The following is a 12256-nucleotide window of genomic DNA, read 5'->3' on the forward strand; positions in this document are numbered from 1 at the left end:
ATGAATTCTATTACTTGTTAACAATTATTCTATTCATTCTTTGTTTCACTCCACAAACACTGAGTGCCAACTCTGTACCAAAAGTGCTTTAGGCCTTGAGTGAAACAGTGGTGGCTGGGCAAGCCAGACCTGGTTTGCCATTAGGGATATTGGTTACAGTCTAGAGCAGACCCTGTAAAAGGGGCATTTGTATTCCTTTGTCATATTAATTCATTCTTTCTCACCATTTCTTATATTGGAAAGTACAGACTTGTAAAAATTCAGGCTTACTCTTATCCAGAAGAGTACAGATAAAATTCAGAGTAGGGAGTATCATCAGCACAATTCATTGACCCTTGAGTAAATCTCTTGAGATGAAAAGATAATACAAGAATTCACATACCTTAAAGTACACAGTTCCCTTCTCTTTGACAATGGCAGCCTGCTCCAATTTTTCTTTGGTATCCATCTCCCAGGATTCTTTGGCCTGTTGTGTAAATTTGTGACAATGGTTAGATGAACAGAAGGAAAAAGCATCAGCTGATGCCAATAAGAACAAACAGTAGCTACTTCTACAGGATACTCACACCTCAAAACACACTGACATTTAATTTTAAAACTGTGTGCCATTGCCAATTCACTGCCAGGCTAGAACTCACTTTTTAATGACAAAGCTGCAGCTTGATCATGTTGCTCAAGAGGGAGGAGCAGGTAAAAATACAGTAAGGAACATCAACTGTTGAACATTGTGCAACAGTGCTTCTTTAGAATTAAAGGTGAGGCCACACAATGAAAGCTAGAGTCCCTTATTTCCCTCCTGCAAACTTCACCATTAAACTGCTACTATAACTTCAGCAAGATGTTTCTCTTAAGCCTCAGTTTTTCGACTCTAAAATGGGAACACAACTGTAATCAATTCACAGTCAAATATTCATGAGAATTTTTAAAATTCCTGGTCATGTAGTGGTCTCTTCCACTCTAAAATAACCAGATATATACTAAAACCTCCAAACTGTATCAACCTGATGTACGCTTCAGGAATTTCAAGTAAAACATAACTGAGAGGGTAAAGATGATACAAAAATATCATTTCAAAGCCATAAATAAATGATTTCATGGTCATCTAATTTGTATCGTGTATCATTATTCAACTCCATTAAAGATAAGAATCCAGAGACAACTGTGGTTTCGTGAACAGCTAGATTTAGAAGGATCATGAAGAGTCGACAGAACAATCTGGGGTCCTTTAGGGTATATGACAATGGCTATGTCAGAGTTTTTTACTATGTAGGAATAGGAAAGTCAAAGGTCTAAATAACTATGTGCTAAAGATTATTTTCTTCCTAACATTAAAAAAAAAACACAACACTTTGTGCTATGAAGATAACTTTGGTGGATCAGTGATGAGCTAGCAGGCCTTCAGAAGGAATTACCTGAGAGCGCATGTTAGTTTTGGGGGAACATGAAATATGGGGGGTATGATCAGGAATATCACTGTTAGGGGAGAATCCTAGAGCAGTCCTTCTCTGACTTTCTTAGCCCAAAGTTACAGACCTACAGGACAATGATCTCTTTTCAGAGTCTAATAAAATATAAACAGTCACGTTTCCAGTCCAAAGCTTAATATACAGAACATGGAGTAACACTGTGAGAATAAAAAAGGCATACAAAATGCAGTTCTTGCAGTCTCAGGGAAGGGGCCTGGGGCTTTGGTGATGCAAAGGGACTTAGCTGGACATGACAGACTATCTAGCTCAGGCATATGCTTTGCATTTGTCCAGTGACGCTACTGCTGGGAGCCTCCAGAGGCAGGCCTGAGATGGAAATGTACTCAATGGGGTATGCTGTTTCTGGAACTCAAGGCAACTGACAAACTCATTATTCTATCTGGATAGGTATGAAAAGAAAAGGCCTAGGGTTAGCAAGTATGTCTCTTGTGTTCCTTGTCACAGAGCCTGGTGGCCCATGAAGCCTTGCATTTTGGCTAATAACGTAGAGCCACAATGAAGGCCTCTTCACTGTGACTCTTGGGAAGGGTACAATTCATTCAGCACTGAAAAACTGCGCCCTGCTCCCCCAAGGAGCTGCTTGGCAGAATGTGAACCTTTTTGTCTTCAACTCTGGAAAAAAGTACAAAAAGAACAAGTCTAGGAACAAATAAGAGAACAAGTCCTGGATTCTGCCCAAGAAAGTAAAAAAAAAAGGGGGGGGGGGCTGACACATAGGAACAAAATAAGAACACTGAGCTCCTCGGCTGTAGATCAGCTGTGCTGTATCAGTTGTCCCATACTCTAGTAGCAATGTCAGAGACAAAAGACAAACATGATGAAAAGAACAACATACAAATAAATACCATCTACCTACACCACCTAGAAATATATCTTATAATTTATAGGAAGTGGCTGGAGAAGAAACCTACCACGATTTCAGAGAAGTTGGTATTTTCTCACCTTTTCGAAGCTCTTAAGTGTAACTTCATACATAAGCTCAACATTAGGTTCAATGCCAAATTTAGGCTTCCCTGCCTCTCCAAAACCATACCTGAAATGGAGAGTAAAGAAATAAAACTTTAAAAGAACTGGTGTATTTCCAGGCGCTTCCTTCAGTACTTTGCAGTATCACATTAGCTTAGAGCTATCATTTGCGAACTACACACAACAGAGATCCTGAAGACGAACCAGATGTTCAGATCAGAAAATAGAGTGCCAAGTTCCACTGCTGTGGTTTTTTAAGCAACCAGGCTAGATTTAGTTTTCTTTTCTCCTTCACATTCACATGTAATGCAGCACCTGTACTCCTTGGGACAGCCTGCTTAATGTGATTTTAAACGTCACTGCCTTTTTCAGTGCTTGATTTTATCTCTAGTTCTTTTTATAAAAGAGCCATTACTTGGCTATTAGAACTCTTTCCTAAAGCTTAATCAGCAGGATGACAGAGAAGACTGGCACTGTAATCGTTCCAGTGCTATTCATTAGAGGTATGTTTTAATAAGCTGTCAACTTTAAAGCGCTGTCTCCTAACAGTACCACTCCCAGTTAGAAGAATGGGGGAAAGGCTCACACAACAGGGGGCAAAAAAACCCCAAAACCCCAAAATGTTTTCACAGTATTTCTTCAACACTTTTAAAAAGCACACTAGAAAATGCAAATGAGATAACAAATATGTAATCAAAAAGAAAAGACCTAGCAAGCTCTAACACCTCATCAAGAGAAATACTCTCACAGCTCTGTGGCTATCAAACTGTAAAATGCTAGCACCTTTTACCTAAAACTTACTGAATAAAATCACTGTGGGCATATAAATTTTTTTTCCCAGATCGTTTAAGATCATGAACAAATCCACGGCACGCAGGGAGTGCACACCTGCCAGAAGGGGAGTTCTGGCAGCGCTGTCTGGACGAGGGCTTCCCAGCATTTACAGCAACGCCCAGCATATTAGGGAAGTGTCTGCTCATCTGTTTCAAGCCAAACTACTCTTTAGTGTATGAAAAGCCATTGCAGAAAACTTAGTAAACCCAAATATTCAGGCTATGGGTTGAAAGATGGCACACTGGGGCAATGTTAATACCTTGAATTTTCTCTGGGGCAAAAGGACTAGAGTGAAAACACTCATCTTGCTGCTTGCATCACTTTCTTTACCCCTTGCCTAAATTTCTTAGGAAGAAAGTGCTTATTCACCTCTACTGTTACACACAAAAAAATGGAAGCTGGAGCCAGAGTGAGGCAAAAAGACAGGATGAGAGCTGGCAGAAACGGGCTGTGCTAGTTTTAATAGCAGGGCAAAGGGTCTCTTCTGCAAAGAAATAAGAGAGGACATAATTACCAGTGGCCAATTTCAGGAAGTTGGTGACTAGTTTTCTACTTTGAGCTCTTAGACCTATCTTTTTTTTTTTTTTTTTTGGTTTGTTTGCCATCTGGTAAATAAAGAACATTCCTTAACTGGTTGGAACTAGGTAAATAGGTGAGTCCTTGCTGAGCATGTGTTTACTGATAGCATGTTATATTTGGAGCCCTGTGCTAAACAGGTACAAATCCAACAGATGTTCTGGCACTTGCCTTAGACCAGTGGCTCTCAATGGGGGGTTATTTTAATGCCCCCACCCCCACCAGGGACATCTGGCAATGTCCAGAGATGGGTTTGTCACAACTAGGTGGGTGCTATTGGCATCTAGAGGGAATAGGCCAGGGACACTACCAAACATCCTACAATGCACAGGACAGGCCCCACAACCGAGAAGCACCCAGCCCGAGATGTCAATAGTGCTAAGGATTAGAAAAGCTGCCTTAGTGGAACTCACAAATAAGGGTCTGAAGGCTGGGGGTGGGAGGTGTGGGGCTGGGTTAAGAGAGGCACCAAAGTGTCCTGGTTGTTATCGGTGGGATTAAAGAAGGTTGAAGAGGGATATTATTTCTACAATCCCTCCTGGGTTCAAATGAAGAGATTCTGTGGAGATGTATGTGGAACACATCATTCTGGGAAGGTGTAAACTCACACCAAACTGTTTTTGAAGCATCTAACCTGACTTGCATATTATACAGAAAGTTGTCTGACTTATGCTATAATGGCCTGGGCAAGGAAGGACCCAAGGCACACAAACTAATCTGACTAAAAGATAGAATACCACAAGTGGAATTCTAGGACTTCACCAAAAGACAAGCTGGGCTACAATAACAGAAAGAATCCGGTATTAATGTTCTTGAATTAACAGTTGCCTGCAGAGTAGAGATAATATAATGACCATCAAGCCTTCATGTGCATACAAGAAACATTTGTACTTAAGTTCTTACCAATCGTTCCCTTTTCATAGATGAAAAAACTAAGGCTCAGAGAGATGTGCTTCCTGAGATCACAGAAAGAGGCAGTATTAAGCCAGTATTTAAATTCAGACTCTGTGTGCCTTCAGATAATGGTTTAGTTTCTGACCCACACTGCCTCATAATTAGACACTATGACTCTTGGCAGCTTATCGTTTTGTATGGAGTTAGTGCAGGACAGAAAATATAAGGAAGGATTTAAAAAAAGTCAAAACTAGCCATACTTTACCTAAAACGAAAAAGATTAATAGTCATAATATTTAAAGATTAATAGTCACAATATATAAGATGTTATCGTGATAAGAGAAAATGGGTTCTTTGGAAGTATTTTATGAATTTCTTATGAAAACACCCTGCCCTGCCAAGGAGTCTATCAAAATTGATAAGAAGATAAGACCTGGAAATCTTTTGGAGAATACAGGTGACACTAAGAGTAATACAGAACATATAGTCACCAGAGCCATGTTTACAGCAGCACTCAGATGCAATGCTGTGTGATAAGTGGAAGTCTGAATAAGACAAATACATTCACTGCAAGCACTCACAAAATGCCTGGTTTGCTGGGGTTTTCTACATACATGGATAATACTACGCAGTGCATGTCTGGGTAGTCTATTGCAAAGTATGTACTTTACACAACTCTTCAACATACTAATCAACATCTTAAAGAGAAGACAACATGTTTCTTTCTAACTACATTCAAACATATGAAAAAACTTTTACACCTAGAAATTTATGAGAACTTGTTGATTACTTTTATGGCTGAAAAAATCTGAAAAATCTACCGTATGTTAAGACAGGGTCTCCTTTTTCTTGTGGCCTGAGTGTAAAATGGAAGAGAAAGATAGAAATCGCAATAGCAAAAAGAGCTAACATGCTGAGGGTCTGTGTCAGGCATAAGTCTGCCAAGTTCTTTATGTGCATTATCTCATTTAGTTCTCCATAATTTTATGAGGTAGATACTGCTATACCCATTTTACAGAAGGGGAACTGAGGTTTAGGAGACTTAAGTGACTAACACGAGAGGACACAGCTAGTAAGTTGCATAGCAGGGTTTAAGCACTGAAGACATAACAAACAATTTAAACTTGCGAGGAACTATTTTCATTAATAAATATAAGGATAATTTGTTTCTCTCTGTCATTACACTTGAGAATCTGCCCTAAATACCTTGTCAGCTAAGTTAAAATGTAACAAACTCACTCATAATATTATATGCTCACAGTGTATACAACTTATCCTCAAGAACTTAAATCTGAAAACATACATTGGACACAAAATGCCACCCTATATGAATCTAGAACTACTATAATTTAGAAAATCATTAGATATTATTTGGATATGGAGGAGACAGACTTCTCTATGCATTGTCTGATTTAAAAAGTTTCTTACAGAAAGAAATTGGTTCACTTAGAGGTGAACTACAAATACAGAATAAATGTAAATAAAACACTGAAGTAGAAATATATTAGTGGGAAAGGAATATGACAGAGAAAAAGAAGGTATTAAATAAAAGGTGCCCCCAGTGAAGGCTCTGAAGGGTTCAAGGAGTAGAGCATTTGGAACGATTTTCAAGTGGTGAAAACATCGCTTGAGAAATATGATTATGGCATGGTGAAAACATCGCTTGAGAAATATGATTATGGCCCAAGTGTTATGGCAAAGGTATATCCACACTGACTACTACTGAAGCTATACAAAGGCAAGTGATTGTACAAAAGGCACAGTATTACCTATTGGTAAGTGTAGTTCCTCAAAATCCTACTGAGTGAAATCCAAAGAGGCAGAGAAGGAGCAGACACAAGATAAGCAGATGCACTCACATGCAGACAGAATCAAAACAACCGGTTTCTCTCAAGGGTCCATTTCTCAAGATAGAAGGGTTGGATACATGGTATAATTTTAGATCTAAAAATAATACCAAACATGTTTTCACGAGACTGTTAGTGTCTGATAGTTCTAAGCTTGGAAGTGCTAATGGGTATCCTTATGATGGGAAAAATTTAGGCAAAAATGAGTCATCTCCGCTGCCTTTAGATGCAGGAAGAACATTCTTTTTCTTTTTTTCAGGGACTGTATAAGAACAGGTGGCACAAATTCAAGTAGTAATAAATCATCCAAATGCTTCTATTTCCAACCCCAATATGTTACACTGCCTCCTGCCTAATTTAGAGAAAAGGAAAGAGGGGGCAAGAGAATCACGTGAGAAGTGTCAATAGCTTCTTGTCTTGGCAATATGGTAGGCAAAATAAATAAAAAGGGAAAACTTGCCTGGCTATCTTATCCTTAACACATACATATCAATCAAGTAAACAGGCTCACAAACCTTTGTGACATAAGGCCTAGTAATTCACTCTATAACTATAGCTTGATTTAATTGTTTCCACTGTTAGCATTAACTTCATTGAAAATACCAAAATGTTGATTGAAAAAGCAAGCATATCCCTGTTCTTCAGACCACTTCGCTGTGTACTGAACTAATCAGCTGCTTACCGTGGTCCAAGATATAAAATACATTGCTCTTCCCGCTGCATTTTCTCCAGGGCTCTGTCGATTCCAATTGGAATGTCGTGGTCTTCTCCTTCACCAACGATGAATATCACATCTCTGCAATCAAACATCTTTCCACCACAGTGGCCTTCCAGGTGGACTGAGGGAGAGGAGACAAGGCAGTCAACAAAGCTGCTCCTAGGACTGGCTAATTTAGGGAAGTGATAAATGAGTATTTCCTTTTCTCATTTCATCTAGAGACACACATGATATGGCTTATCAAGGCTTAGTCCAGCCAGTCTGGAAATTTAAGAGCAATCATATTTCTTTCTGTTTTAAGTTTAAACTTATAATTACTGATAACTGTATCAATAAGATAGCTTAGTGGATAACAAAACAAAGTGGAGACATAGGTTTGATTTAAACCTACTAAGTGACACATTTCCTCACCTGTAACACAAGATCAAGAAATACTATTTAGTAGATAATTATCAAACTGGCACAAATTTAATATCAAATATATAGTAGCTTAAACATTTATAACTTCATTTTGACTTCAGATGCTTAGATGAAAAACAACTGAATGATTATTTCCCCAATGATGTACAAAGGTTAACTGAATACAGAATATTTTTTTTAAAGTCTTAATCTAGTTCACGAATACATTTGAATAAAAATGGAAAACTCAGAGTCAACATTATCAACAACTAACATAGCTATGTCCCTCAGTAGAGGAATAAATGTAAAGCTTGAAGGAGTCAACAGTCTACTATAACTTCACAAATGACTTAAACGCCTCTTCTGAAATGTTAAGTAAAGAGGTCAATTTCTTGGGGCCTAATTCCCTACTCTACTTAAACTCACTCATCTTATTCCCAGGAAATTTCATATTACATAAGGGGCTTTTATGTTTTTACAAGACAAAATAGAAAAAAGGCATATAAATATATACATATTTTTTTGATCAGTTAGACTTTTTTCTAGGATAAACAATTCTCTGAAACTTTCAAGTAATAGTAAGGATTATTCATTCCTTACCTTTTAGGTCTTTAACTTAGTAAGAAAAATGGATGGGGGTGTAGATAAGGGAAAAGGGGGTCAAATATAAGGTGGAGGGAAACTTTGGGTGGTAAATACATAATGCAATATGCATATGATGTATTATTGAACTGTACACTGAAACCAATATAATTTTCTTAAACAATGTCACTCCAATAAATTTAATTAAAAAAAAAAAGGAAAATAGATGGCTTGTATGATAGCACAACAGCAATATAATAATTTGTCTTTGATAAGAAAATGTTTTATTCCTACTTCTGTAATATAATGGCCTAGATTCAATGTAACAATTTCCTAAAATGCTTCTTTTCTAAGACTGGTTGCTCTATTTTAGATCAATAACTTGCTTCAGAGAGACTAAAAATCACTCGTTCTGTTATACTTTTTCCACGAGACAATTATTATTTTCCAATTACAACTTACTCTACTTTTGAACTACATGGCCTCAGAGGTCCCATGAAGCTCTAAAATTTTATGATTCTATGACCCAGTAACAGAACTCTAAATACAGGCCGAAAACCAGCTTCAAAGCTAATTCCTATAGTTACTCATTTGATCGGGTTACCATTAGCCAGTACCTGAGAAATAAGAGAAACCCTGAAGAGTAAACAGCAGTTATTTAGACACTAGGGTCATGGTGTCTCATGGACATTTATGCTTTTCTAATTCACTAGGATTAATATCATCCTGACTTGTTGCCACTGCAGACACAAGATGGAGTATAAGAAGCTTGGGCAAAATTAGAAAAGGCCTGCCTCTCAAGTCAGACCCTCCAGACAAGGACAAGAACTAGACTGGCTCTCAGGGTGGAGCTAGCATATAGAAATTTTGCTTTTGGTCCCACACTACAAATGCTGCTGATTCTATTACACTCACTTCTGGAATGCTCTAGCTAAAATAATCAACCTGCAGCACATTGAAAGTTCTTTTGAACTGGAAATTATTTTTAAAGTAAATTCAACTTTATTATTTTCAAATACATACATACTAGAGAGGTTTAACAGGGAGTCTAAAACTTAAGATATTTTTACTAGACTAAAAGCTGATGTTTCTTCGAAAGGAGTTGAGAATTCTGAAAAGTTTGCATTCTTAAATATTTTTAGATCTGCCCAAAAAATTGAATTTAGACTAATGTGATGACACCTTTCATGAAAAAAGATCTGTTGGGTGAGCAAAGTGAACTTCAGCCCATGTACTTGGAATTCCTCAAATAGTGAGATTTATTATCCTAGTACCTCACAACTTAGTTGATAAATCTTTTTGTCTAAAGTTTATTGTTAGAAGTATCTTCCTCCCTAAAGGAGAGTACATTTAGTGGGGAAGGAAACTATCAGTACATTCATTGTGGTTTTTGGTTGATCAAGTTTGAATGTGTTTTCAAAACAGGAAATCCAGAGACTCTGCAGAAGATTCCTGCCTGTGTGTCAGTTTCCTAGCCTGGTTTTCGGTTTGATGCATATACTTGGTATTAAAATTATATAAATAATTTCAGAAGTTCTCTTTACACCTACTCGGCCATTTAAAAAATGAAATCTTACCATTTGCAACAACACAGATGGACCTAGAGGGTATTATGCTAAGTGAAATAAGCCAGACAAAGAAGGACAGATACCATATGATTTCACTTATATGTGGAATCTAAAGAACAAAATAAATGAACATAACAAAGCAGAAACAGACTCACAGATACAGAGAACAAACTCGTGACTGCCAGATGGGGATGGGGTTGGGGGATGGGGTGAAAAAGGTGAAGAGATTAAGAAATACAAACTGGTAGTTAACAAAACAATCACGGGGACATGAAGTACAGCATAAGGAACATAGTCAATAATGTTGTAATAATTATGTATAGTGCCAGGTGGGTACTAGACTTATTGGGGGGGGATCACTTCATAAATTATGTAAATGTCTAACCACTAGGCTGTACGCCTGAAACTAACATAATACTGAATGTCAACTCTAATTGAAAAAAAAAAAAAGAACCAAGACGAATTCTGGGGAAAAAAGGTTCTTTACAAGTGATAACCTGTAATATTAGAATAAAAGAGATAAGCTACTAATAAATATGTTAGGAAAGATAAGTGAAGCAAGCATGTAAAAAAAAGTTCAAGTCAAATGATAATGAAAGCATAATCAAGAAAGCAAAAAAATAAAAAAAACCAAATCCATTCACTGAAGCTGGTCTAAGAGAAAATAAATGATAGAACGAATGTGGCCACCTAATAAAAGGTAAAAATTTATAATAACTCTCATAAATACTTACTATCTTACATATGGACTAATCTTTTTTTCCCCCCCTGGTAAATCGAACTGTTCTAAGTTGGACCTGAACAAAAACTACCTACAGTAAAATCTGAAACTGATAAACTGACGTGTGTGTGTGCACACACATGCACGCGCGCGCACACACACAGTTTTATATATACATGTAAAACTGCCATCTTTTAATACTATCTGGAATGTCAGAGCAAGAGGAGGTGTTATAGCCTCAGGGAATATACAGCCCATTGACTTTTTACATCTATAAGTAGCAAAGACTATAGCTAGCTAACTGGCTTCTGAACTTGGAACACTGTTGGACAAGTTCTACAGGACTGCTGAACCACCACCTCGGAGCCAAAGACATGTGTGCCGACTGCCACATGAGGGCTTCCCTTCATGGTGATAGAGGCACACATGCCTAGCTCCTATCCAGCCAGTTATTATTTTTTTTCAACTGTCTCAAAAATTGTCACCAAACTGTGGCAGAGCTGGCTGTGGAAGACCTGTGGTTGCTTCTGACCTTGAATCTCTTAATGCAAATACTCATTTAATAAATATTTAATAATAACCATCATGACTCACTGGGAGCTCAGCCTCCAGGGCTCAGGAGGTCTGTTGCTAATTCCAACCAGCATGATTTACGGGAAGTAAATGATCTATGACGTGCCCAAAGAGAATAAAAGTACATACAGGATGCTTCTACTTAGGGCTTTTTTTGGTAGAGAAAGAAATACGCGAGTTAAAAAGGGACAACATTTTCTCTTGACTTATAGTTTATGTAACTTAAAGAGTAGGGGAACGTCCTGCAAACCCCACAAAGTCAAACCAAATCAAATTACTAGAGCTTAGCTGCGCAATCTGAGTGTAACCACATCCAATGAGACTGGTCTGCTGCAAAACATCACTTAAACTGGAGCTCTGACTTATTGTTCTCTTACTGCCCTACAGCAATTTTGTTTTGAAGAGCACAGAACACCCTGTTCTGAATGTGGCTGGCACATGAACTCAATGTGCTGACAGCAATTTGTACTCCGATTAAAATGGGTGGGGGGAGGAAAGAGTGTACTGCAGTAACAAAAACTGGAATGCAAGAACCCCAAAACTGTAGAATTTTATTTTAGGAAGCAAAACTGACAAAGAGGCTCCATAACCTTTTTAAAAAAGTGCTGTAAACGCTCCAGCCTAAAGACGTAGCTCTGGTAAGTGTCTGTTTTTCCCTTTTCTAATTATAGTAGTTGGTGTCTGATAGCTTTGCACTCATTCCTAAAACAATTACTGGGTCATGGGGATTTGAATGGGAATGTTGTAATAGCATTACTACTAGACAAGACCGGTCATTTGGCCAGAGAAAACCAGGTTGACAGGTTACTCCTACTAGCTAAGCATTTTCTCTGATGCCTAATTCATGCCAGATGAGTTTCTCTCTGCCTGTGTCTCCTGCCTAATAGAGTAGAAGAGCATCCAAGAGACAGTGGATCTTAACGAAGCCCTGAAAAGGCAAATGAGGAAGCAGAAAAAGATTTCTAAAATCAGGAGAGCATATTAACCACTGATTAGCAGAGAAACTGTTCCCACCAGGCATAGTGGTCAAAGTGGGGGCAAATTGCCTTCCTTCCTCCTCTGCACGATTTCGTACTTTTCGAGATTAAGAA

The 12256-nt window shown here is 38.0% G+C and overlaps 1 protein-coding gene across 6 annotated transcripts in view; it reads right to left on the reverse strand.

Annotated features, from left to right (window-relative positions):
- FKBP5 (FKBP prolyl isomerase 5) overlaps positions 1–12256 on the reverse strand; it is an 82143-nt gene that overhangs the window by 11253 nt on the left and 58634 nt on the right. For 5 of the 6 annotated variants that reach the window (XM_016120211.2, XM_016120212.2, XM_016120210.2 and 2 more), the window contains 3 exons: positions 7287–7443; positions 2430–2520; positions 383–466 (listed from right to left, as the gene is read on the reverse strand). In XM_016120211.2, the coding sequence (XP_015975697.1) occupies positions 383–466; positions 2430–2520; positions 7287–7443 (332 nt within the window). The remainder of the gene's footprint in view (positions 1–382; positions 467–2429; positions 2521–7286; positions 7444–12256) is intronic. The other variant, XM_016120213.2, reaches the window with a different exon arrangement.

This window comes from Rousettus aegyptiacus, unplaced genomic scaffold (genome assembly GCF_014176215.1).
Source record: "Rousettus aegyptiacus isolate mRouAeg1 unplaced genomic scaffold, mRouAeg1.p scaffold_m13_p_1, whole genome shotgun sequence".
Taxonomy (NCBI): domain Eukaryota; kingdom Metazoa; phylum Chordata; class Mammalia; order Chiroptera; family Pteropodidae; genus Rousettus; species Rousettus aegyptiacus.